Genomic DNA, 26,372 nt, shown 5'->3' with positions numbered 1-26,372 from the left:
GACGAGCGTTGCCGAAGTCGGAGGTGGCCTGCGCTTGATCGCAATGTTGACGCCGGAGTCGCTGTGTTGAGCAATCGATTTCAATGCTCTCGAGGTGCGATGCTCGATCGGTTCACGGCAAATACCACGAGGAACGATCAACGCGCTTGCTGTTTACCGGCAACGCAGTCGAGCTTGGGGGATGCCGCCGAAGGGCGCCCTGAGCAGCATTTGAGCCAGTCTGCCATCGCAGAGCAATCACCAGATGAAGACCGGAGCAGCAAAGAAGTTATGGTGTCCATCAAGGCATCTTCAACGTGGCCCAGGACGACCAGTCAGTTGGACAGACGCGGTCCGCAGGATGGTCCGCAGACCCAAGCATTTGCCTTAAACGCATTCGGCAGCCAGGCGACGAGGCAAATATGCACAAGTCCGAGCACACTTGGATGCAACATTGTTTCTTGAGCGCTCAGTGCAGAAGACTATCTGGCCGAAGGCCCAATCATGTAACATGCCAGCGTGCGTCGATATCAGTCCTGCATAAGATCTGCTATTATACCTGTGACACAGAAACTGGAGCGCCTTCGCAGATTCAACGGGGAGTCTTCACGCAATTATATTCCCAGATTCCGCGATGTTGATCCCAACGCCTAGTCTACCTCTTGTCGCACACATCTACTGCATTCTCCCGCAGACTATCTCGCCTTGGTCATGATGTTGCGCTCTGTGGCTTGAGACGACATTTGCCAACTCCTCGCAACACATCGATGTCAAGTATTTATTGTATGCCTGGGTACACAAGAAGGAAGTGGGGGCGACGCGTGGCAGCTTCCCGCTCTGACGCGCTTCTCTTTCGGGCAGGCGATAAATATCTCTTTTCTCCGACATACTACAGCAACTCATCCTTTTCATCGGTCGACATTTGCTGGACATCTCGGTGATTCAGATTTTGCGAGTCCGCCATAGGACCAAGGCATTCCGCTTGGCTCCTGAGTAGCAAAGCAGTCCAGCGATCTAGCGATGAGCACATTTTCTCCGCTGAGCACGTTTTCACCTTGGCACGCACGCACCGTTTGGCCGGTGCAGATCGCCATGTGTTAATCTACTGCGTGTCCCGCGACGCCTCGCGTCGCAACTTGCTCATCTCTCCCGCATGGGTTCAGGCACCGACCTTGTTATAGAGCAACATGAGCCCTGAATTCACAATGTGAGGGACATTGTCGCAGCCCGTGCTGACCACCGCAGACAGCACGTACACGAGCTATACTTGGTTTGACGCACCAATCAGTCATTATGACCGTTCAACTCACCATGCCTCTATCATTCGGAGCCCTCACGACTTTGCCAGTCCATGAAACACCCTGGATCAATATCACCATCAAAAGATCCGGCCGCAAACCGCTTGATGTGCTTCCTCAGACTGCCGGGCAGGCTCTCATTCCGCACATCAGCGCCAACCACGTGCGGGATTATATCTGGGACGAATTCGACTCCCTCATGTCCGAAGTCGAATTGAAACGGGCAAATGTGGCATCGGCCGGTCACGGGAAAGGTGCGCTCAAGTCGGAAGCACCGATACCGTGGCTGTCGTGGACGACCTCCTCGGGCAAGAACGGTCAAACGCGGAACAGGAACAACTTCTGCAAGATCTGGAAAGTCAATGTGGAACATCTCTTAATCATGGGCTTTCGCTGCCGGGTCAGCTCTGTACTCTTGCCTCGCGACTTGTCCTCCATGAGCATCGCTGTTGATTTTCCTGGCTCCTGCGATTCTGGCCGCGGCGTCAAGCCCATGGCATTGACGACTCATCGACCTCGCTGCGATTCTGGCGTTGCTTTCGACCGGCTCATGAACGAACGCCCTTCTGATATCAGCGCTCTGTCTCTGAACCCGAGTTCCGCTGCTGCCTTCGCAATCGGCCTTGGCGAGGTACGGCATTACGGAGTGAGTCCAAATGCAGGCGCGATATGGCTTGAGACATGCATTCGAAGGGCCCCGAAGCAGCCGCCTTGAATCAGATGTCTCTCGCGTTTGACTCTGATCTGAATTGGATGAGGCCCGCCGTGGTTGTGTTGTCGTTCAGATGCTGCTCAGCAGCAAGTTGGTTCTGGCTGTGGTGCCACTCAACGAGTTCGCAGTTCTGCTCTCGACGTGCCTCGTTGGAGCACAGCAGGTAATGCGAGATCGAACCTGGAGAGGGAGGTGAGGTGCATTCAGAGTCTCCTGGCAGCGACAAAATCGTGTCTCCACCATATAGACCAAACCAATCCAATTCGGTCGCCGCCAGCTACCTTCAGTCTTCCAGCCTTTGATTGCTACCCATTTACGCGCCAGGAGGCCTCCACTCGACAATCAACACCGCTGGGTAGATGGGCCGTCCATTCAACAATGCCAGCACTCGAGCAATATGATCAATGGAAATTCGCGGACATCAACTTCACATTCTCCAAGCAGATCCAGCAACAAACTGTGGCAGACCCGCATGCGCGATATGATACCTGTCTTCGGCGCTGTTGCAAGTGCTGACCAACTCTGCCTGCGATGGGAATGAGGCACACCAAAATAATGGATGATTTCGGCATGCAGATTGATCTCGACAATACCCATCTGAGCGAATCACGCATCTGCCATCTCGACTTCATTTGTGGAGACAACAATGAGGGTTTGAGCGTCAGAAGCCGCGGCGAGGTGATATAAGGTTCAAGTGACACATTCTGAAGATCGTTGACGGCTCTCAAGCATCCCTTCGGGATGTCAAAAGCTTGTCCAGCCAGTGCTTGAATTGCTTGGCATTCTGTATAGCATGGCTCGCCTCGATATGGCAATGAAGTGTCAGAATGAATCAGGGTACTCGCGACGCGTTGTGAGAAAGCGTCCACAACGCGACGAGGTCATAAGAATGACGAAAGAATCACGAATTGCATCTGGAGCGCATCAGTCTCTTCCTCGTGGTCGCAAACATGGGGATCCGGCGGCTTCAACCGCTGTTGGCGGTGCTGATGCCTGCTATGCTCGCTGCATCGGCCATCATCGATCAGCAGCTCTTTCAGCCTGCCGTGTGCCCCGTGGCTGTGACTGTTAGCCTTGTTCCGATTCAGATCATCACATCTGCCCTGAGCAACTGTGTTATCACCGTCACGCCTGGCGTCGAGCTTACGGTCACCAACGCGCCCATTTGTATCAGTACGCTGACGACGGCCACGATCACTTCGACCGTCACCGGTTCACTCCTGCCTGGCAGCTCGACATCGACACCTACGAGCTCTATCGGACTGTCAAGTGGCTCGTCGAGTCCCTCGCCCCAAGCTTCGCAGATCAGCAGTCCGATATTGATCAGCAGCTCGACTTCCTCTACGCAGGCCTCGCAAGTTGGCAGTCCGATCGCTGCCAGCAGTTCGGCAGTCAGCAGCTCGACTTCCGCTAGCCTGACACCTGTTGTTTCTCCTGGCTCGTGAGTATGACATCCTTCCGAAAAGACGCTGGCTGAACACCATTTAGTTCCTCCTCCGCAACCACATTCAGCGAGCCTCCGCCGATGTAAGGATCCAAATCCCGACCCTGAGACTTGCCTGACATGACCAGCAACCCATCCCAGACCTTTCTCCTCGCTGTTGAGCCTACTGCTGTTAATGTCAAGCGGACCCTTCAACGACGGCAGACTGTCAATAACACCGACAATGCATACGTCCGTGCCGATGGATTTGTTCTGAACGGCTGTGGCGAACAGGCTCAGTACACCATCGCTTCAGATCGCCTATACATTGGTGACAATGAGTTCTCAGTACAGAACACGTCGTTTTCAATCTTCTCTCCTGTTACACCGCCAGGTCCCGTCGATCTCACATTCTCCCTGGAGAATCAAGTCCTTCACTGGCGCAACGATGGCTTCGTTGGTGGGCAGGCTCTCTTCTGCAATCTGAACGGCTTTGTTGCAATGATCTTTGACGGAGTGTATCCAGACGGCTGTCCGCCAGTCAGACTCACGACACGGCCTCTTACAGCATGTCCGGCACGGCAGACGACTAGCAGCTCAACAACGACAACTGAAGCCGCTTCACCTGTGCTCAGCACCAATACCGATCTAGCCACAACGAGTCTGTCGTCTTCTTTCAACAACACTGTAGCCCCGATATCTTTGGCGACGACCGCCTCCACGTCCGGAGGTTCCAACGTTAACAACAACGACACACTCCTGTCGACGTCAACAACAGTCGTCCAGCAGGGCTCATCGTCCGGCAGCGTTTTGGTTTCATTCAACACGTCCTCAACATCAACTATCAGCAGTCTTTCAGGCTCCTTAGGTATCAACGATACGTCTTTGACTACCTCCGCCAGTAGCTCGGAGAGCTCTTCCATGCTCATATCGTCTGCCAGTCTCAACGGCACATCTATATCCTCTACCAGCGCTTCGGAGCCAATATCGAGTTCGGGCAACGCTCCATCCCAACGAGCTTGGCTGCTAGCGCAACTTCTACGTTTCTCGGCAGCTCTACGGATACGCCCTCAGCAACTTCGTCCGCCTCTGCAACAACAGCAGCGAACACGACTTTTCCGGGCTATGTAACCAGCACAGTGTCTTATGATGGCACAGTAACGACATCGGTCGTAGTCGACCCCATTGGGGGCAATCCTGGCACGGTATTCATATCTGTCCCTTACCCTCGAAGGACAACGTTCACTGGCATTGACGAAGGTCCATCAGGCACGGCCACCATCACGCAGCAGCTTCCGGTCAGCTTGAATGCCACCACGGCTATCACTGTGACCGTTGTTGTCACTACGCCTTACCCATATGTGACGCGTACAGAAGGATACAATGGCCAGATCATCACAAGCTCCGTCATCCCGCCCGCTCCAACCGAGTTCGTTGGCACACTGATTGTGCTCACGCCTTACAATTTGTCAATCACAACTACATCCTACGACGGAGGGCCTGGGAATACGAATACCATTACTTCAACCGTCCTTCCCCAAGGTACCAGCCAGGGCACAATTATCGTTTCAACTCCAGTCAACTATGTGACAAGAGTAGAGCGATTTGACGGCGGTCCATCAGTTACCAACAACATCACCGAGACCCGCTCTTTGACCGACGCAGGTGGTCCAGCTGTCGTTACCTCGCAGCCCTACAGCTACATTACATCAGAGACCGAGTACGATCAAGGCACCTCTGCTGCCATCACACGAACCAGCATCATTTCTGCGTCTTTGGATGTTGTTGACCCTACACCTATCGGTACGGTTCTCATCTCATACCCCCTGTCATTCACGACTGAGTTCACTGGCTACGACGGCGGGCCTACCGCGACCCAGAGCATCACATCTACCGTTGCGAACGGCACGCTTCCGCTCTCGCGGACACGTACGATTGTGATATCGACTCCATACCCATACACCACAATAATCTCGAACTTCGACACTGTCATCCAGACAAGCACCGTGGAAACGAGCATCATTACTCCAGGTCCTCCACAATTCACGGGAACAGTCCTTCTCGACCCGCCGGATGGATTCAATCTTGTCACTACCGGCTACGATGGTGGTCCGAACCAGACGAGCACGATTACGCAGACAATTGCTCCCACACCGCCAGCAAATGGAACGATCATCGTATCGACACCATATGTCTACGTTGACGCAACAACGCAGTACAACGCGCTTGGTGGAACACAAGTCATCACAATCACGATCAGACCATCTGCCAATAACACGGTTGGAACTCTCTTGACTTCTGTGCCTTATGGTACTGCGACAAGAACTTCGGGGTATGATGCAGGGCCTTTCTCTCCTCTGGCAACACAAACAAGCTCGTTCCCCGAAGATGGTACCAATGGACCCTCGATTGTGCTATACACCCCGTTCCCTTATGTGACGTCCACCACAGGCTATGACGACGGTCCCACAGCAACAATTACGGGCACATCAATCATCCCTGCAGCTTCGGGAACTCCAGGTACTCTACTTCTCCAAACACCAGAAGGTTATATTTCCACCACTGTTGGGTACGATGCGGGCGTGCCAGGAGACAATTCAACGGCGCCAACCCTTACACGAGTTGTTGCTGCCGCGAACGGTTCACCAGGAACGGTATTCGTAAGCACGCCATACCAGTACATCACGGAATACACCGGAACAGACGAAGGACCACTTGGGACGTCGACATTCACGTCTCTTCGTCCGGCGTCCGGCACGCCACCGGTAGGAAGCATTGTCCTCATCACGCCTTATGTCTACATCACCCGGACTGTTGTCTATCCTGGGCAAGGAATAATCACCGCGCCGATCACTGTCACATCGCCTCCGGCGCCACCAAACAACACAATCGGAACGATAGACGTGCAAACGCAGCTTCCGCTGATCACCATCACCTCGGGCTACAACGGACTGGTCAATACCACATCCGTGCTCGTTCAGCCATCAGGCACTCTACAGGGTACTTTGGCTATCTTGACGCCGTACAGCTATGGAACCACTACTTCGTTCTACGACGAGGGCCCAGCGGGGACGGATACCTTCATTCGAACCGTCCTTCCTACTGGGACCGAAGCGTCTGGCACCATTGTTTCGTCCATTCCCTACCCCTACGTTTCGTCGACAACAGGGTATGACGCCGGCGTCGCAGGAAGCGTTACGATCACGAACACCATCCGTCCTTCTCCTGCCACTCCGACAGGTACAATCGCGTTTAGTACGCCGTTCTCATACTTGCAGCTCGTCAGCAACTACGATAACGGACCAGAAGGAACTTCGACTTCGACTCAGACGATACTCCCGGTCGGCACAGCTCCTGGAACTATCATCAGATATGAGCCGTTTACTTACTCGACTGTAACCACAGATTACGATGGCGGGGAGGGCGCTACACCTACATCGTACGTGGTTGCGCCAACTGGCAACGTGGACGGTACGGTGTTCATCCAGAACCCGGACCCATATACTCGGATCACTACTAGCTATGACGCTGGACCATTCGGAACTGCTACCATTGTTGAGACCACACCTGCGTCCGTCGCCGCCGACCGCACTGGCACTATCGCCACGTCCACACCGTTGGTGTATGCTAGCACCACTGTGCAGTACGATGCTGGACCACGCCAATTCCAGACTATCACAGTCATTCAGTCGGCAGCTTCCGGTATTGCTCCGAGCGTGGTCTTCTCAACGCCAGCTTCATAGTAAGTTCCCAGCTCGCTCACCGAGCGAAGCTCTGCCGTAGGGATCCCAGGGTGGCGCACTGCTACACGCTGTTGCCATCGCTGTTTTTGCTGTTTCGTCCTGGACCTCTTGCTGACCTCTGTCTAGTATAACGATCACCTCTAATTTTGATCTCCAACCCCAGGCGACGCTCGAGCGATCGACGATATCTGCTGGTCCAAGTGGCGTAGGTACTGTGTTGATCGATCCACCAGATGACTACAGTGTCAGTTACACCTACAGTGATGAAGGACCTAGTGGAAGTCTTCGTGTTACACAAACAATCCCGCCCTCTGGCGGTCTGCCTGGAACTGTTCTTGTGACTGTACCATACAGATACGTGACCCAGACTGCGGGCGCAGATCTTGGATTTGGTGCTTCCGCGCCCGTCACCACAACCATAACGCCTGATCCTGTAAACACTGTCGGAACGGTGCTGATACAGACCCCCATCGACTATGTGATCTCGACGATCGGTACGGACGAAGGCCCGCAAGGCACCATTTTCACCTCGTCCACGGTTCCTGGCGCCAACGGTGTTCCAGGCACATACTACAGCATCACGCCTTACCCATACTCGACCTTCACCACTTCCTATGATGCTGGGGTGACGGGTACAGCTACGATCACAGTCATTGTCAGCGTGACCAATACGAGGTTCGGTAGTGTGGTTATCTCAACTCCTGGTGTCTATGTAACAACTACGGTAGGCTACGACGACGGACCGTTCTCGAGCGCTACCACCACGTCCGTTGCGCCGCCAGCCTCCAATACTGATGCTCGTGGCACTGTCTACATCTCAACACCATTCCCATATCTTACGTCTATCTTCTTTACGGACGTCGGACCCAACGGAGTCGTCCCGCCTCCGACGACTTCTATCATTTCTGCCGCTGCAGTGCCGTCCCGGACTGGCACTCTTATCTCGTTCGTGGCCGACCGGTACGACACTATTACGGCACCTTACCAAGGCAGCGGCGTTTTGACCGCACCAGTCACCTCCACCATCCCTCCAGCCAGCGGACAAACTGTGGGTACGGTCCAGATTCTCACTCAACCTCCGGCCGTCACTTCTTTCGTCGGCTACGATGCTGGCCCAGCTGGCGGACCGGCAACCACATCAACATCTACAGGTCCAGGCGTGGCGCCGACAATCTTCATCTCAACGGCAGATACTTACATTGTGGGTTTTCCCTTCTACCGATCCTCAACCCGTACTGACAAATGCTTCTAGACAACGACCCAGGGCAGCGATGCGACCGTGAGATTCACAAGCACAATATTGCCCACCGGCACCGTATCGGCCACAGGGACAATCATCGTGTTCACGCACTTCCAGGCGGTAACTACAGTCACAACGACCTCCTTCTTCACTACAGGTACCCCCTACACAACCTTGGTCGATGCCTCGAGCACGTCTACCGATACAGTCATCGTCGGCTACCTGCAGACGTTTGTGACGACAACGACAAGAGCTGGCACAACACCCACAACCTTCACCCAGGCTTTGCCAGTATCAACTACCCCAGGTACCGTGGTCGTTGTTAACCCTGCCTACACCACAACTACCTCCTTCTATGGCCAGGCCACAACTTCGATCACCACCCTTGTTACCTATACCGGCGGACCCAACACTGGAACTATCGCCACTCTTGTGCCCGCCACAAATGCGCCTATTGCGACCAATCCTCCTGTCTCGGTGATCACCCGCAGTACCGCTGCATCAAGCACCGCAAGCCCAACTCTGCCGGTCATCCCCACTCAATCAACCGGCCCTGCGGCTGCAGCACCAAGCACTTGCAACAATCAGGGACTGGCCTGGGCCGAATATCCCAACACTTCCGGAGACTGGTCAAGACCTGGTCCGAACAACGTTCCTCCAGGATACGTCAGCTTCTTACCAGAGGTACGTTCTGCGCCTTATGATTGGATCGAAGTAGTTGCTGACACATTTCTCACAGGCCTACAAGATGACGACACCACAATACAGTGGCCTCACACCATCCGTCGGCGGATTCAGATATGTGCCAACAACTCAAGGCACTATCACCATCTACAACCAGATTGTCATACCTAGTGACTTTTGGGTCCTCAACCACCAGGCTACATCTACGCTTCCCAGACAGGCGTGTACACTTTCACGTCCTATGTAAGGCTCCTTTCAACATGCAAAACTTCACTCACTAACGCCATGAACAGCAAGCCGATGACATTGTCCTCGTCTGGCTCGGTCCGCTGGCATTCACAGGCTGGACACGAGCCAACGCGGCTCTCGAACAGGTCTACAATGATCCCCCACAAGGCTTCACAGGAAATCCCGGCGAGCCTCCAGTGTCGTTCACGGCGCGGCTTGTCGCGGGCCAGTACTACCCGCTTCGCATCTTCTACGCCAATGCTCAGCGACAGGCCTCGTTCTTCCTTTACGTCACTGCGCCGGACGGTTCGCAGTTCTTGGGTCCCGACACGCCGGGATCACCCTATATCGTTCAGTATTCATGCGACGGGACGACGGCGCCAAGATTCCCAGCGTTTGGAAACCAGTCTTGATCTGCCTCATTGGAAAGGGCAATCTAACAAAGGGAGACGCAAACACCAAGGCGTTTTCTTTGGAGGCTGGGAGGGGGATTGGTTTGCATTCTGGTTGGGAGCAGAGCAGCGAAGGCGTTCTTTTCAAAAGGCTTTGGAGTACATTCTGACTTGACTGACGCTGTAGATGACTTGAATTACTTATGATTTGACACCTTACTTCTCTGAATTCAACTGCGCCACCGATGATATCTAGTCGTGAGCAGCCCTTCCGCTGGCTCATGCCTTTCAACTTGGCGGAACCTGCTGCGAATGGACCTGGGCTTGCTTCTCGCCCTCAGCGGACGACACCACCGCCTCACCACCCGCCACGGGATCCTCATCGAACATCCCAGTCTTGTCGATCCTCCGCCACTTCTCCGCATCCCGTCTGAAGACACCCAAGCTGACCCGGGCGGCCTCCAAGACAATTGCCACGACCAGAAAAACCAAACTAAGAATCAGCGGGAACCGCAATTGGTGAGTGGCATTTTGCAAAGGAGCCGAGGCGACATAGTTGACCCAGACCGTCCCACACGACAGCACCAATTGCATTCCGAACCAGCGGATCTCGCTGCCGATGGGGATCATTTCGGAGAGGAGGACGCGGAAGGCGCCATTGACGAAGGCTTGGGCGAGTTGTAGGAGGAGGATCTGGATGTAGAACTCCCATCTCATCTGCAAGTTCGGTGATCCTCTCGTCAGCACGGTGTAGTGATGCGATGGTGGGTGAGTAACGAGAAACTGACGGATTAGACTGGCGAGACTTACCTTGGAGCCGAAATTCACATCCGCAATGCCGATACATGCCCAAGCGGGAACGATCAGCGTAACGACGAGACCGACAATGTACCACGTCTCCAATCGGATCCGAAACTGTGGCTGGATGAACAAAAACGCTAGTGAAGTCCCCAAAAGAAACAGGCTTTGAGCGAGCGAGTAGAGCGAAAACTCCAGGGCACCGGGGCGAATCTCGGCGATGAACAGCTGACTGATGTTGGAGTTGATGGCGAAGATAGTGTCTGTCCAGATTGTGTAAGAGACGAGGAGCGCTGCCATGTTCTTCCGTACAAGCAGTTCCTTCAAGGGCATGATCACTGAGATGCAGGTTAGTCAAACGACCGGTAACATGGCACAGGCGCACTCACACTCGACGACAGGCCGGAAGATGCTGCCTCTGAGCTCGGAGATCGACCTGGATGGAAGCGCGGGCAGGCCGAGATACGCCACCCCCGATCCAGCCATTGTGACGAAGCCGATGACTGTCGAAACAAGGAGGCCTCTGTGAAGATCATTTAGCGACTGTACAAGAACTGGACAACGAAATGGAGCATACGACGACTGCGCAGCCTCGCCGGACAGCGTCTGTGTGAGTATGATGACAACAGCGTAGACGACAATCCCGCCAACGCCATTCATCACCATGCCGAGGAGTGACATATTGAATCCGTACTTTCTCTTTCCATTCGAGCACTCGGCCAAGCTTTCGGAGACCATGACGCTCGAAGTTGCGCTTCCTGGGTATGGTCAGTGTACGCTCATGGTTATTCGGTTCGATTTCTTACCATCGTCGGGTGCTGTTACTTGAGTGAGTCGCATGCAGTGCGGTATGTAGATGTTCAATATGGCCATCAGCACGAGGGTGATGACTTGAAATAGGATGTATAGGGCAGATAGCACGTTAAGATTGTACAGAGTGTAGCTCTGTAGCCAGTATGCTGGTACCGAGAACGCGCCATAGAGTACGATGGATCCCGTGACGAGGATATGCTTGTGTCCTGCAAGTCTGTCAGCACCAGCCCAGGAAGCTGCCGACCAGCCGAATTCTCACTCCAATAGTCCGAGTATGCGGCCAGCAACAAAGTCACCACGCCTCCCAGCCCGAACGTCAACGCATTGAGGTACAGGATGATGGCGTTGATGTCCTTTTCCGAGCCAGCCCACGGGACGATGCAGTAGGTCGCGCATGGCTGCCCAGTGCCGTCGTGGCCGATCAGGAAGCCGACAGTCTGTATCTGGTAGAGCGAGTATGTCCCGAAGACGAAGAACGGTAGACCGATGAGGAACTGCACGAAGAGGAAGCTGTGCAGTGTCGTGTCTTTCTTCCACCAATTCGTAGCTGCGGAGAGCATGATGGCGAGCCGGCTTCTGTTCTTCGGGAGTCTGCTGATGCCTGGTATTGGTTTGTGGTCTAGAGAAGAGCGTAATCGGCTTGTTGGTCTAATGTGGGCAGTCAACGATCGAGCGATGATACTGCTGACTTCGCTTCGTGTTCGCTGCCATCAGCATTTGTACAATATACGATATGTTCGCCAAGACAAGACTTGCCTAGAATGGCAGTTTTGAACTGAGCAAGTTGAGCAAGTTTCTTGTCCAATCACCTCCCCGACGTCTCAAATTGCGACTCTTGCCTACGTCCTAGGCCAATGAAACGAAGCGGATTCCTTCGGAGTCCCACTGGAAGATCCTCTGTCAAGATAATCGAAGATACCATATCGTTGGACCTGCTTCTCAGGGTGCTGCTTCGGCCCGTGCGCCCACGAGGACGGGCGAGACCGCATCCTTTCCGCCAGAGAAGTCTAGCTTCTCAGAACACCTCGGCGGATCAGCGTAGCCCAGAGAGTAACTTCGATTATGCCGCCTGCGGCAGCGCAATTGAAAGCAAGCGAATCATGCTCAGTGACTTCGGCCGGAGAAAGCACCGAGTCAATGCTACCAGGACATCGTAGAATCCTTGTGATGATAGAAAAGGAGACCTAGCCATCGGATGCTGTCCTTCGTAGAGGGTGTGTTTAGCCAGAGTTCGAGAGTGTGGTGCCGGTGATCGAGAAGCTTGTGACGATGCATGGAGGTGAGTGCTCCGTGAAGAACAAGTGGTCGGCTGTACCCCGTTGCTTGCTGCAGCAGATTGGCTTCTTGAATCGGGAGGCAGCGGCGTGCCAGCTTCCGCCGTGGCCTCTTCTCAATAGGAACGGCTGTCATCGTAGTCTGGTGCTCCGGAACTCCGCATTGCCCAAACTGGCGTCGTTGATCGTTGCCATATCAGCAGCACCAACTGAGCAAGATTCCAAGCCACATGCAGGTTTGAGCGCCTCCCTGTGCTATCAAACCTGCCCACAACTCGTCGTAAGCGGTGAGTATTTGGTATTAGGTAGACAGATATCCGACCCCACCGCGCCGTCGTATATATGGTAGTCGCTGCATTAGCGAAGCCCTTCAATCGCCAATACCTCAACAGAAGCCCGGACCATTTGCACCACTCGCATTCACTATGGACGCGGAGAAGAACAGCGCACTCTGCTTCAAACACTCCGCTGGAGTAAGCAAGCCTTCCGCATTCGTCACCGTGCTTCGTGGCGTCCAGTACGTTGTGTCAATCCTAGCTCTGGTATTTGTGAGCTGCGCCATTGACCGCAACATTTTGGTGCCTGGTGTCACATCGGAGGAGAAGATTCTTGCTGTCTCGGTGAGTCCGGTCCGCTGTCGCGGGTTCAATCGTGCTGGGGCTGACGATCTAGTCTGTGGCGGCCTGTGTCGTCATCCTCTGCCACTTCGTCGGGCCGTATCGCGCTCGCGTGGTCGTTATCACCGATGGACTGCTGGCCACTTTTCTGTTCGCGTCATTTGTGTATGGCGCATATAGTGCCGGACAGGATCGAGGAGCTTGCTCTGGGCCGAGCAAGATCGGCGTGTGGGACAACACTAGAGGTTGCACTCGCATGATAGTTGCGGCAGCCTTCACGGCAATCAACTGTGCCGCTTTCCTGGCATCGAGCGTACTGACGGCTTTTCTGTGAGCGATCAGCGGCGCGGAAGGCGGGCGAAGCACATCATGCTCGACCGCATCCCAAAAAATGCGCGAGATGACCACCGAGAAGCGAAATTGCCACCGGAAGAACTTCGACAACAAACGAGGATACCAAAGAAACAGCGGACAGGAACTTGGACGCTTGGACGATTGGATGATAGTGAGAATAGTGTAGATGGATAGCTTGGGGTTATTAGAACCATAGACCGAAATATGCAGCTGCCAGAACTGCCGCACCAGTCTGAATCGGACCGGAGACTTCGCGGGTGTTGCCAGCTCCAGCGAAAGTCGAAGCACTGGCAGATGCCTCCGTCGCAGAAGCACTCGTCGCAGAATCGCTCGCCGTAGCAGTACTTGTCGCCAGACTCACTGCCGGAGCAGTTGAGAATACTGGATCGATGCTGACAGCAGTGGCCTGATCCGTGAACGTGCTCGCAGTGAATGGAAGTGGAGAGCTTGATGTGGCACCTTCGAACGCGACGCGGTCAGCGGCGGGAAGGCTGGGTTGAAGCTCAGATCGCTCGAATGGTACAAGAGGATTGAGCACACTGCGATTGTCAGCTTGGCATACACAATATGACATGAAGACTTACCTGTCAATGATGTGGGCAACACCTTCGTACAAGATCACGTTGGGCAGAATGACCTTTGCCTGGTTGACGAAAACACTCCCATCGTCAGCTACTGTGATCGTCAGATCCTGTCCACCAACAGTCGGCACTGTGGTATTGCTGAGAGAAGGCGAGAAGATGATATTGTCCTGGATCAGGTGGTAGCTCAGCACGGCCTGGAGTGTGCTCTGATTCGCAGTCGCGAGAACGGAGCTGATTTCTTCCAGCGCCAGATCCGTTGGGATGAAGAAGGTGACGTCTGTAACTGGCGTCTCGTCCGAGCTGCTGATATCGTTCCCAGCGAAGACTCCTAGGTCGGATTCAATCAAAACCGCATTGAGACCATTGTATCCATATCTGCCCAGGAAGAGGAGAGCCGGCACTCCAAACGACATGACCGCATTGACTTTGTGAACAACGACGTCCGCGCCGACCATGATGTCCTGCTAATGTTAGCTAAGTTGAGTGGACGGCGATCCCACCTACCGCTTCCGTCACAGTGGATACCGTGAACTCGCTAGACAGCACATCGACTTGATCACCATTCAGCACCAGCCCATTGTACTGGCCGCCGGTGATTGCTGTGAAGGCTGAATATCGTTCTGCTCCTCGGGGCTCACCAGAGTCTGTGCGAAGGTCGGCACCTCGCCGATCGCAGATGAAGGATAGTATCCTTGGAACACATGGTTCCTCAGGAGACCACCGATGGTGGCTGAATCGTTGCGCTGTCGAAGTGCTTCCGCTTCTGGATCATTCTCCGCAGCACGGGCCGCGAATGCATCATTTGTCGGCGCGATAATGGTGATGTTTGTGGCGGCAGCAAGAGTATCTGTTAGATTGGCGATCTGGACCAGCTCTAACAACGTGCTAAGGTCAGGCTGTGACTGCAAGATGCTGACAAGGTCTTGTGCAGTGGCGGAAGCCGCCAGAAGCAGCTGCAACGCGGTCGTAGTGCGCATATTGGGTAGGGTATCGAGAAGTGGTTTTCGACGTTCTGGGATTCTTGGTCGAGTACATCGTGAAGGTGTACATGGTGGTAACTTATACTGTTGGGCCTCCCGGACGAGACACGCACTGAAGCAGACCTTAGAAGTCGTGTTGTCATCGATGCCAGACTATTGCAACGATGGCAGCGACAGCGCCGGTGTCCTGTCCTTGGCGCCATGCACTTTCTGCTGATGTGGAAAGGAAACAAGCATGCCAAGGATGCTCCGCCATTGCTGTCCGGGCATGATGTCATCTTCTCGTCCGACAGAGTCTAAACACGTGGCGGAACGACATCTCCGTCTCGGGCGAGACGAAATCCACCACAACTTTCTTGGAGTTCGTTGTCGTTGTAGAAGCCGCTTTGAAGGCGCCGTCGCTGGGCTGGAGTGCGCTCAGCGGCCTCTAGAGGGTGAAGCTGTCCGTGAGGGGACGATGTTGGCAGGACTTGTAGAATCACACACCGTCGGTGGTTCGTGCATTGCATCGCCTTCGATGCAGGTATAGATTAATCATTGTTCGTGTTCTGTGTGGTGCCAAGAGCCTTGTTCAATGCTGATAGTGGCCATGATGATCTGCCTTGGAGGCCGCCATGGTGTTCGAACAGAGGAATGCTCGACACTGCTCGTCAACGCAAGCTTTCGAGACAGTGATATTGCAGCTTGAAGTGCGCTTTGCATGGCTGAGAACGGGACAACTGCTATGCGGCGGTGAGTGGAAGTTCTGGCTGCAAAGGCAACTCACTGCGAGCTCAACGCTATGCTGAATCATACTGCACGCCAGAGTCGCTCCATGCGATGGAGTTTGACTTGCTACAATGCGTCGCGCAAGTGTCGCCATGGTTGACTTTATCCTGACGCGTCTTCGCAGTCTCACCAACAACATTCCAAACGCCAAGCGTTGCAGGGTTGGGTTCTCGGCTCGGCTGGAAGTGATATCCGGGGTGGATCCGACCATGCGCCCAGCAGGCACATATATGCTCGCTTGGCCCATGATTGTGCAGGTGTGCTCGGAGGCCTCCTGGTGAAGATGTTGCGATATTGGTCCTGGCTGCTGGTCGGCCTTTCTCTGTTCTCCAGTCTCACCCTCGCCGCGCCTGAACGCGGAAGGAATGGAACTGGCGGGAATCGAAATGGAAGACAGACCGCCCAGCAGCAGGCTGCATCAGTACCGCAGGTTGAGAGTACTGCCAGTGATGGCTCAAGGATCGTCGACATGACCGCCACTGTGAAGTGCGTATTCCTGTCCTGGGCCCAACTTTGCTGACAATGGCAGTGGCCTTCAGATGCGATTCAAGGTATCGGCACCTGAGGATCAATTCGTCTCGACCAGCGCCGTTCGGAGGCAACTCAGCAACGCAACCAGCGCCTCGAATAGTACCTCACCTGGTACTATGGGCTTAAATGTACTTCTTCATGGCGATGGCGGACAGTCCTTCTTCGACTTTCCGAATCAGAATGTCCAAGCCAACCTCATGGGCGTCGTCATCCTGGCTCCTGATCCGAACCTGTTCTGGGGTGGCGGTCAGGGCTTGCAGCGAACAGACGGTGCAGAGCACTCTCAAGCAGTGGCGGACTTGATCACGGATGTCATGCCGCAGATTGTCAACTTTGATCCGCAACAAGTCTTCTTCACTGGCGTTTCCGGCGGAGCTCTGATGATGTCTGGCTTCTTCATCCCTCGGCAGATGCAGAAGTTTCCAAAAGGCGGCGTGTTGCTCAACTGTGGAGGCCTGCCACCCCAGGTGGACTTCGTGGATCCGAACGTGCTGGCCACAACAACCATCCATCACCAGTCCACGCAACAAGAACTAGCCAGTCTTCAGCAATCGATTCCAGACGCAGTAGCTGCGTATGCACAAGCAGCTAGTGATGCTGGACTGTCGGCAGACCAGGTCAACCAGCTGCAGACGGTGGATAACACTCCCGATGGCGGACACTGCGCCTTCGACGAGGTGGGCTTCGTGAGTGGGATCCAGCTGATGGCCGACAGCTATGCAAATGTCATCCAGCAGGGCGGGAATGGTCAAGTCAATGGCATTGGCAACGTGCGGAGAGGGGTCGTGGGAGCCCAGCTGACATTCGTTTAGCCGGAGAGATGAAGGAGGTACTCACACGGCGTCGTCCTTGGGACGGGGATCGTGCTGCTGCCGGATCTTGCTCGTTTGGATAGCTCGCTTGAGCAGGTCCAGGGAGAGATTGTTGATCAACATTGAGCTTCCATGAGTGAGACATATGCAGTCAGCAGCGCGAAGTTCACAAAGTCAATCCTTCGAGTAGTCTGTAAGGATCACAGCAAAGGCCGCAGTGACGAGATGACCGAGCGGCGCCACAGGGGCTCGACAGGTTAGGTCGAGGAGGCCGCTGCGAAGCGGCAACATCTCGGAGAGCCATAGCTGTCGGGTAGCGCATCTCGTACGCGTCGTGTTGAGCTTCCGTACAATTATGATATCTTGCGGTCTCGTTTTGGAGCTGCCGAATTTGAGTTCCAGCCTAAGCTTCCGAGACAGGCGTCGCGCTATTTATGCCTGCCGCTCTTGACGTGTGCGACAGTGCGACCGCGATACTTGCCGAAGAAGCCGACCTTGCGCCGTTGGCGCACCTGCATGCGACGTCGAGAGGGGCCTCTGCGACTGCGTAATCCTTCGGCAAGGTGCCGTGGTACAAGATCGAATAATTGAAGGATGGTGCAGAGTTTGGACTCCTTCGAGAAAATTGGACAGTCGAAATAGAGTTACTTTTCACGTAAGGAGCCCAATCGGGGCTTGCCGCGCCCCTGAATTCTCGTACTTTGGCCTAGACGAGGCAGCCCCTACAAGCCTTCATGATATTTTCCGCATCCATCAAGCAATTGTACAATGGTCTTGTTTGCAATAAGCAATATCTTCGCGTACTTGAGGATTCGATATGGAGCCTGATGTATGCACGTGTGATTGCGTCGAGACGACGAGTGCGCTGCCTGTACATGGAATCGCGTTCAGCCACTATCAGCCAATTTGATTCTCGCCCACGACAATGAAGTACAAGAGTCGCCGTATGGCCGCTTCAAGATGCCCAGCATCACGCTCGCTCTACAAGCTCACCGCAGTCGCTCTTTAGGAAGTCCGCGTCACCACACTCGTTTGACCACCAATCATCATGCGCTTCTCAGCAATCTTCGCCGCCTGCGCGGCCAGCACTGCCGTCATGGCAATGCCCCAGCCAGGCTGGCTTGGTAGGTCTTCAGCAAACCCCGCGCCGCTGCCCCAAGTCTCTACGGAACCTTCGTTGCACCGTCCTCCTACTTCGCGGTAGCCTCCTTCACGGTTATGGCAACCAAGCTGACCACACTTTCCAGATCATCCGGCTCCTCCAGCACCTCAAGGGCCTCCAGGGCCACCAGGCTCATCAGGCTGTCCGACTCCTCCCGGACCATCCAGCCCTCCTGGTCAACAGTGCCTCGATGATCGCTCCGCCGAAGCCTACGTCAACAACTTCATTAAGACCCTCAAGATCTCCGGCAACGACACCGCCGCCTTCGCATCTGCCATCTCCGCCGTCGCCAATCCTTCCGTCCAGGAGATTTCCGACAGCGTCAACTTCCTGGCCAACAAGCCCTACGGCAGCGTCTCTCTTGACGGCATCTCCGCGTTGGAGAACTTCCACCTGTCGACACCACCAGGCGGGATCTATCAGGTCAGCACACTAAACATCTGGCATAGCTGCACTGCAATCACGTGGCGGTGGTTATTTGTGCTTTATCCTGGTGCACAGCCTGTACGCGGCATCAACGTGTTTGAGCTGGGCAAGAATGGGAAGGCTGACCGGTTCTATGATGAGTTCAATGTTGCCGCTTGGGCGGAGGATTTGGGGTATACAATCACTCCTCCTGCTGGACCGCCGCCGAGCTAGACCGACGGCATTCAGAATCGGACGATGCAGTAAACTGCCACCGAGGTCGTATATGTCGTGGGTGTTCTTGTGGACGGCTCAGGATATTGGCATACATATGAAAGACATCTGTGATTTCGCTTCTCGGAGAAAAGGTATAGGGCGACCGAAGCTGTTCACATCCGGGTCATATAGGTAATGGCATGTGGATGTTCATAACACTGCTGCAATTGTGCAGTGCCGTTCCATTGCGCTTGCTGTTCGACACGGGCGTCTATGCCGGACGTGAGGGTTGCTTCTCGACAAAGGCGCCGATGGGAGTAGCAGTGACATGGTCGATTACATGAGATGGCTTCGAGGTGGTAGCTAAGTGAGAAGCACGCACGCAGTGTACCCGGTCGGCGGCGACGCGAGGTGGAATGGGCTGTCCTGTGCAGTGGAAGGCAATGATCCCTTACATGTACGGCTGCAGAGACAGTAAGGATGGATCGACCGCTAATTGTGTCGCCGCTGAGGTTGGGCCAACGGTACTGTCGGAATAAAACAAGTCAACCGTGACTGCCAGGTCAGCGCCTGCCGACGCTGATCGATCGAGGCAGTGCGGGTCACGCGCTGTTGCCATGGACATCTCGAGGCAGGTGCAGAAAATAGTCTGAGACTTTCCATTTCTCTTCTCACTTTGCTCTCTTTGCATCGATCCCACCCACCGCATCACTCACCACTACTTTCCATAGCCATGTCGTTAAGGATTACTACGACGGAACGCGCTGCTCTAATGATGGGCATAACCTTGCAGCAGTACGAAGAGAGCCTGGATGGTATGTCCTGCATCATTCCTACGCGATTCTAAGACGCGTTCACCACGAACTGACAATGTTTAGAACTGATTCAGTCTGGAACCTCAGGTTCATCAACCGCCATAATGGGCACATCTGCTCTCTGCTCTGCGGAAATACCGTCAACCTCGACTGTACCTCACGGACTGGATGGTGATCAAACCCAGGCCGGTGAGTCCCTCGGGTCGATTTGATGGAGCTCTCAACTGACGAACGCAAGCACAACCGGCCAAATGGGCCAAACCCGCCATCGCCGCTCCTCCGACCGTTCGTCCATACGGGAATTTGCTCAAGAAAGCCTGCTTCTTCGAGTTGGGTGGATCACGATGCAAGACTCCAACCAGCTGTCTGGAATATGGTCGGGTCCACATATGCAGAGCCTTCGCGCATGGCACCTGCCCACACGGTCCGGAGGGGTCCCTACATCTGGGAGGGCTTCATACGAAGACCACCTACTGTAAGAGAGGTAATCCGATGGTCGACTGCGGCTTGCAATTGCTTCCGGCCGTCGGCCATTCCGCTGCTACACACCCGGTGTAGCTGCCTCTCCATCGCGAGGGAGGAAGCGCAGTGCATCAAGGGAGGTCCAGCTGGTGGCTGCACGTACGGTCACAACTATGAGGAGATCCGACGCAGTCTGGCGAAGCTAGATCCATGACATTCGCCGCGAGAGGTCTCGGCGATGATGGGAAACCGGCGAAATAGCGCCATACTCGTCTCCTGCAGCGGAAACCAGCGGAGCGGCCAAAAGCTCTGCTTAAATCATGGAAAATCCGAAGATGCAGATGATATGTGGCATTGATCTCGCCGTGTGGTGCAGCCCAGCATACAAAGACTCGCATAATGTTCAAGCTACCATTGCCTCTCGCGCCCACCAGTCTCTCATATTCCTTTCCAAGCCCTCCTTAGCAGCTCAGACATTGGCCAGCGTGGCCGTTAAAGGTAGTCTTGTTGCGATCGTTTGACCGATGCGACATTTGCCAGACAGAGATGGATGCGCCCAGTAGCTGTCTGACTTGAAAGTGACCGCGAAAAGAGCTCTATTCAAGCAGACATGAGAGCGGTTCCTGACGTGAGAAACATGCTGAACAAATTACTAGGTAGGCATCGCAAGCGAGGTTTAGCGGGGACCGCATTTGAGGTGCCAAGGTCGTTCCCTTTCTCCAAGATACAGTGAGCCAACCTACCTAGGTATACATACCTAGGTAGCCTTGGTAGCTAAAGGGTACCGCGAAACTTTACTCGGACAACATTACAACATTCAAACCGCGAGCCATGCTGCATGACCCGAGCAATTAGTGCGCAGTCGACATTTCGCATCGCTAGGGGCCCAATTAGGAGGCATGCCAATTGCCGAGCTTAGAACCTCCGTAGCTCTGCAAAAGTCCTCAGACGTATATACGTGGACGGACTCATGGCTGCTTTGTCGAGGCAAAGCAGGACTTCAACTTGGACGCAATTGTATGTCATTCACGGAATGTGAAAGAGCGAATTCATAGCATTGATTGATGCTGTAGGACTATGTAGCTAAAGCTGTTGCGACCGACCTTGTTGGTCGACGACGATGTTAGGTACAGATGCTGAAAAATAACTCCATGCATCGGTGATGGTCGATGCCGAGCTTGATGGTGTCGACCATGTCATACCAGAATTGGCACCGGAGGCTGATCGGTGGCAATTTTGCCGACTTCATTTTCCTGCCTTGTTCGCTTCGACACGGCCTTGGCGTTCAAGGTCCCGACGTTTGTACTCCTCATCCCGACGCTTGTACTCCTCGTTCCGCTGCTTGTAGTCGTCCTCCCACTCCTTGTGCTCATCGACAGACTGCTTCGGTGCGACTTGCTTCGGCTGAGAAGCTAGTCGAGGACGCTTGGTTGGAGGACCGAAGTCTGGAGAAGCTAGTCGGACACGCCCAGCCGGTGGTGTGGAATCGTGAGAAGCTAGTCGAACACGCTTGGTTGGAGATGGAAGATCGGCAGCGTCGTCGAGGTCAATATCTGAGCCTTGTTAGTCTTGCGGAACAGCAACACTAACTTCCTCACTTACGATTGCTGCAATCAACGGCATTCGGAGGTACACGTCTCGACTTCGTGGACTTCTTGCGGATTGCTGAGCATCGTCAGCTCGGAGATTCCAATGCTGAGCTGGCAATACTTACGAGATAACAAAGGGCCCAGTGAGAGGGAAGACATGACCTCAGAAGGCCGATTGGCCACCCTGAGCCTGTTGGTGATGAACGATGATGAACGTTGATGAAAGCCACAAGCAAGTAATGAATGATTGATGGCGGCGATGGAGGATATAGAAGCGAGTGCAGAAGAATTTCAAAGGTCGAAAATTATACATACCCTGCTGTCGCACCTGCCTCCTCAACTGTCCTACGCGTCTTGGCGTCAATGACCTCAGGCAGACGTGTCGGCATGACTCGTGCTGCACCCACAGTGATATTGTTGGCAGGAGCGTCCAACTTGAACCCGGCAGCCAGGTGTTGCTGACCCGGCGATGAGGTCAGTGTCGTCGTACGTTTGATTCGGGCTCGACGGTGTGGTCAGTCATTTCTCTCTTGCATTTCGAATCCTCATCATCTCCCTGTCCGTTCTCCTCATGGTGCTCATATATACGCTCTTCGCACCACAGCCATCTCACCTTCGCAACCCATTCACCGCCCCAGCCCATCCGCCTTCGCCAATCTTGCATCGTCAGTACCCACCAATCAGCCACAGGGGCCTCACACATCACAAGCCACAGCGCCCCTCTTACTCAAGTCAAGGCCAGACTAATCGCCATGCTCAATTCAGCCCAGGTCCAACACGGCTAATGCGCTGACGCCGTCGTCCTGAACGCATCAGCGCTGCCTCCGGTCGCCTTTCAATAGCGGCAATCCTCCTTCCGAAGTCCGCTTCAGCCACCGTCGCTTAGCCCAGTATCGGCAGCCTCGTCGGACACGCCCTCGACGGCACCGCCACATTCGGGGATGGGCAAACGAGCTCGTCACGACAGACAGTAGAATCATACTTGCCAGTAACAGGCTTGAGCTTTGAGGGAGAAGGGATGGAATGGACGTGAACGAAGTGAGCGGGCTTCCACGGCGAGGAGATCCCCAAGTCGAGGCAAAACAGGTCCAGACGATGGATGAGGCGTGCGCCAGACCTGAGCTCGCGCGAAGAACAAGGACAGCCATCGCTCATCCCCATTCGAGCTTCAGGAGAACGCATAGCTAGCTGGGTTGTAAGCATGAGTAAGCCCAGTCGGAGAGTCATCAGTAGCGGGAACGAAAAAGACATGAGCCATACCACCTTCACTTGCCTTTCGAATTGCTTGCATAACCATGGTATCTCTTGGGAATGATCGTTTCGTGATCCCAAAGCCCGCCGTGGCCTAACCTGATCTCGCGCGAGACTGATCCTGTTCCGTGTCTATCCAGGCCGGCCACAGCGTGGCCCAGCCAGCTAGCTATCCAGAACGCCGAGCCGAATAAGTTCATGATCGAGCAATCGAGCGAAATCAATAGCGTCGCCGAAGTCTTATGATCCCGCAAAGACCGCCTCACTGTCCCTGCAAGAACATCCCACCTCCTCCACCACCAGCAAACCCTCCTCCGCCTTGATTGTTCCCGCTCACGTACCCTTCCGACAGATCCTCGTCATAGAACTCCCCACCACTGCCTCCACTCGCGTCGAAGCTCGCTCTGTGACCCATTCCCCCGACATCACTCAGATCCCCATCATCGTCCAACCCACTTCCGCCTGCAACCTGACTCCAGTCGATATTCTGCAGGGCAGGATACTGCTGCAACAACGCCGCCGGCAATGCGAATCCACCACTGCCACTCACGGGTCCATGCCAACCATCATCGGCTGCGGTACCGGCTGCAGATGCCCAAAGACGTTCGCCATCTGCTGCTGTTGGGCTTGCTGCTGCTCCATCATAGCGTGATTTCTCCTCTCAGCTGCCTCTTCATCGAGCAATGGCTTTATGCATACCCGGCCTGCCTCGGACCTGAAGTGCCGTCCCAACGCATCCGCTCGTGCAAATCGTCGACCACAGCCCCAATTCTGGCCGGGCTGGGAGCGGAGCTCGCCTCGGCAAACGAACTTCTTCTCGCCAGAATGTAGACCTTCGTGGCGTTTGCGGTCGTGTTGGCGCGCAAAGGCTTTGCCGCAGACGGTGCACACAAATGGCCGTTCGTCGGTGTGAGTGCGTAGATGAGATCGCAGATTGTAGGCACGGGTGAACTTCTTCGGACACAGCGTGCACTGGAAGGTGGCGGGATGTTTTTGGACGCGACTGCTCCCACCGCCGGAAGGACTCGAGCCAGGGCCAGCACTTGGTCGGTTCGGGTCGGCGAGGTCGAGGATGTAGTCGCGGTTGTTCTGGATCGAGGAGGTGCTAGCTCTTCTGTTCTTGTCGATTCGGCCAGATGCGGTTGGGCCAGGCGACGACTCGCGCGAGTATGATCCAGGCCCGGGTGAGTGAGATCGGACGGATAACGAATCGTTCGATGCAAGATGAGGTGGTGATTTCCCGGGAGAGGCTGAGCGGGAGATGGGTCTCACCAAGCCGGTCAGATCTGACTTGCTACGATTACGACCTCCTGTTCGACAAGGTCAGTAGGGTAGGTTTAGCTTTGTGGAATGGAACTTACTACCACTTCCGCTCGGGGGACTCAAAGCACCCTCGATCTGCTCTCCTGCTGGCCCAAAACTAGCTTGTCTCGAGACAGGCGCAGGCTCGATATTGATCGTAGGTGGCGCAAACTGATCCGCTTGTCCTATATCCGCCAACGCATCTTGATGCATACTGTTCTCCGCCTGCGACGTGTAAATATCCGGAGGGCCCATCAAACCCGGATTCAGCAGATCCTGCCCAACATTCAGCTGCTGGCTCTCCAGAGTCGGTATCATCCGCGGCGAGCCTCGATACGGGTCATTAATTGTGAAATTGTCCATGCCGAAGGTGTTGCCGGTATCCGGCTGTGCACCCAAGAATGGCGAGTGGCTTTGATCGAGTTCGGCGTGGCCGAGATATGGAGAATGCGATGCGCTACTAACGCCGTCCGAGAGATGATCTGAGGGGTTGCGACGATGATTCTGGAAGGCGGCTGTCGCGTATGGGTCGCCGTACGCACTTGAAGGGTCGAGCGACGTATGCCGCGAATGTTGTGGTGTAAAGTACTGGCCGTTGGTAGAGCCGGGAGAGCCGGCGTGCGCATTTGGAGAGTTGTTCTCGGGAGACAGCAGGCCTGGTGAGTGATCGTCGTGAGGTGATGAGCTTTTGCTTAGATCGGCCGGATTGATGTTGCCCTGCGGGTACATGGTGTATGAGGGATCGAGCGAGTAATTTTGCTGCCAGTCGTTTGACATCACCGGTTGACTGTACAAATTATCGTTTGGAAAGCCGCTGCTAAACTGATTGTCTTGGTAAGCGGTCTGATTGAACATGTTCTGTTGGTACACGTTGGGAGTGAAGGCATCGTTGTTCGAGAACTGCGGCGCATTCGTGAATTTACACTTGTGAGCGCTTGGTGCACTGATAGATCGACGCCAGATGTGACTGGGTTCTGGAATGTCTGGGTTTGAGGAGAATGGCCGCGACTTTGCGATTGACGGCCAGATGACGGCGACCGCCCACGAGACTGGTCCATCTTGGTCCCGCCCAAAGCAGGTGTGCGCACGAGAAGCAGACGCGATCGAATGGCGATGCTAGCCCTTGTGGTAGATCTCGTGGAGCGCTTTTGAGGGAAGAGAGAGTCCAATGCCTGGCTTCGTGCGCGAATGGTTCGATGCGACTCGGGTTATTTCTCTGTCTTCAGGCGGCGCTCAAGGTCAGTGGCGTGACTGGAGGGCAGATCGGATATGCGTAGTCGCAAGGGAGAGCGCAGCGCGGAAGACGAGCGGTCAGGATCTGGATCGCCGTAGCGGTGCGCGGAGGATATGGCCGGCGGCGACTTGATGCGACTATTCCGCTCCTGTAGCTAATCTGCGCGGTGAAGATTGTTTGAAAGCGCCCAACTGTGGCTGGTCGCACTAGACAGTGAGAGCAGTGTAGTGATGTGTAGATGGTGTGAGATAATCTGTGGTGTCGCACAAGTCGGTATCTCGGAGTTCGAGCGGCGCAGAAGAGGATATGTCGGTGATCGAGAGTGGTGGTACCAGGTTGAGGGCGGAAACAGTTGTCGTTCCAAGCCGGTACCCAACCAGATTGGCGCTAAGCTCAATTCAAGCACGCCTCCACTTGACGTCAATGTGGCCAATTGAAAGTAGGTGCAACAGGCGGCCCGTATCACTCTTCACGGCAGCGAACGCGGAGGTAAGCAACCCTCTTCCAAATTTAGTCCAGGTACCGCGTAATGCTTTGCTCTGGGCATGACGAGAAGATGACGCCGCCCTCGTAGTGACAGGCACGAACCCGAGGATGGTTCGTAAGGCAGACTGAGCGTGGCTGTGCACGGCAGGAACAGGAAATTCAGGCAGCGAAATTAACCAAAGTCCCGAGAGATCGACGGCGGACGTTCTTCAACACAAGC

At 54.7% G+C, this 26,372-nt stretch overlaps 10 protein-coding genes across 10 annotated transcripts; 6 read left to right on the top strand and 4 right to left on the bottom strand.

Moving 5' to 3' along the window:
• Positions 1–1,290: 1,290 nt before the first annotated feature.
• Positions 1,291–1,992, top strand: AB675_4422 (uncharacterized protein; the record flags this gene model as incomplete). Its single annotated transcript, XM_018144561.1, has 1 exon — positions 1,291–1,992. One exon carries the CDS (start codon positions 1,291–1,293, stop codon positions 1,990–1,992), a length of 702 nt encoding a protein of 233 aa, XP_017996558.1.
• A 947-nt stretch (positions 1,993–2,939) lies between these two features.
• Positions 2,940–9,720, top strand: AB675_4421 (uncharacterized protein; the record flags this gene model as incomplete). The annotated part of the gene is made up of 8 exons (XM_018144560.1): positions 2,940–3,430; positions 3,478–3,516; positions 3,562–4,225; positions 4,354–7,154; positions 7,282–8,356; positions 8,408–9,079; positions 9,135–9,260; positions 9,373–9,720. The coding sequence occupies 8 exons, from the start codon at positions 2,940–2,942 to the stop codon at positions 9,718–9,720; spliced, it is 6,216 nt and encodes a 2,071-aa protein (XP_017996518.1).
• A 267-nt stretch (positions 9,721–9,987) lies between these two features.
• On the bottom strand, positions 9,988–11,870 carry AB675_4420 (Autophagy-related protein 22; the record flags this gene model as incomplete). The annotated part of the gene is made up of 6 exons (XM_018144559.1): positions 9,988–10,482; positions 10,510–10,835; positions 10,887–11,020; positions 11,075–11,255; positions 11,304–11,516; positions 11,570–11,870. 6 exons carry the CDS (start codon positions 11,868–11,870, stop codon positions 9,988–9,990), a joined length of 1,650 nt encoding a protein of 549 aa, XP_017996471.1.
• Positions 11,871–13,009: 1,139 nt separating this feature from the next.
• Positions 13,010–13,535, top strand: AB675_4419 (uncharacterized protein; the record flags this gene model as incomplete). Its single annotated transcript, XM_018144557.1, has 2 exons — positions 13,010–13,204; positions 13,257–13,535. 2 exons carry the CDS (start codon positions 13,010–13,012, stop codon positions 13,533–13,535), a joined length of 474 nt encoding a protein of 157 aa, XP_017996465.1.
• A 204-nt stretch (positions 13,536–13,739) lies between these two features.
• AB675_4418 (uncharacterized protein) lies at positions 13,740–15,116 on the bottom strand (the record flags this gene model as incomplete). The annotated part of the gene is made up of 4 exons (XM_018144556.1): positions 13,740–14,094; positions 14,140–14,600; positions 14,644–14,690; positions 14,723–15,116. 4 exons carry the CDS (start codon positions 15,114–15,116, stop codon positions 13,740–13,742), a joined length of 1,257 nt encoding a protein of 418 aa, XP_017996512.1.
• A 1,054-nt stretch (positions 15,117–16,170) lies between these two features.
• AB675_4417 (uncharacterized protein) lies at positions 16,171–17,230 on the top strand (the record flags this gene model as incomplete). Its single annotated transcript, XM_018144555.1, has 2 exons — positions 16,171–16,373; positions 16,417–17,230. 2 exons carry the CDS (start codon positions 16,171–16,173, stop codon positions 17,228–17,230), a joined length of 1,017 nt encoding a protein of 338 aa, XP_017996544.1.
• A 1,048-nt stretch (positions 17,231–18,278) lies between these two features.
• On the top strand, positions 18,279–19,031 carry AB675_4416 (uncharacterized protein; the record flags this gene model as incomplete). Its single annotated transcript, XM_018144554.1, has 2 exons — positions 18,279–18,354; positions 18,478–19,031. 2 exons carry the CDS (start codon positions 18,279–18,281, stop codon positions 19,029–19,031), a joined length of 630 nt encoding a protein of 209 aa, XP_017996529.1.
• Positions 19,032–19,746: 715 nt separating this feature from the next.
• Positions 19,747–20,386, top strand: AB675_4415 (uncharacterized protein; the record flags this gene model as incomplete). Its single annotated transcript, XM_018144553.1, has 3 exons — positions 19,747–19,828; positions 19,892–20,017; positions 20,067–20,386. 3 exons carry the CDS (start codon positions 19,747–19,749, stop codon positions 20,384–20,386), a joined length of 528 nt encoding a protein of 175 aa, XP_017996570.1.
• Positions 20,387–21,535: 1,149 nt separating this feature from the next.
• On the bottom strand, positions 21,536–22,038 carry AB675_4414 (uncharacterized protein; the record flags this gene model as incomplete). Its single annotated transcript, XM_018144552.1, has 3 exons — positions 21,536–21,843; positions 21,893–21,955; positions 22,005–22,038. The coding sequence occupies 3 exons, from the start codon at positions 22,036–22,038 to the stop codon at positions 21,536–21,538; spliced, it is 405 nt and encodes a 134-aa protein (XP_017996556.1).
• Positions 22,039–23,392: 1,354 nt separating this feature from the next.
• On the bottom strand, positions 23,393–25,490 carry AB675_4413 (Transcriptional regulator CRZ1; the record flags this gene model as incomplete). The annotated part of the gene is made up of 4 exons (XM_018144551.1): positions 23,393–23,785; positions 23,830–24,440; positions 24,492–25,332; positions 25,356–25,490. The coding sequence occupies 4 exons, from the start codon at positions 25,488–25,490 to the stop codon at positions 23,393–23,395; spliced, it is 1,980 nt and encodes a 659-aa protein (XP_017996555.1).
• Between the last annotated feature and the right edge of the window lie 882 nt (positions 25,491–26,372).

Source organism: Cyphellophora attinorum (genome assembly GCF_001299255.1).
Source record: "Cyphellophora attinorum strain CBS 131958 chromosome Unknown Contig30, whole genome shotgun sequence".
Taxonomy (NCBI): Eukaryota; Fungi; Ascomycota; class Eurotiomycetes; order Chaetothyriales; family Cyphellophoraceae; genus Cyphellophora; species Cyphellophora attinorum.
Note: the sequence above shows the minus strand (reverse complement) of the source record. Positions and strands in the feature narration are given on the sequence as shown.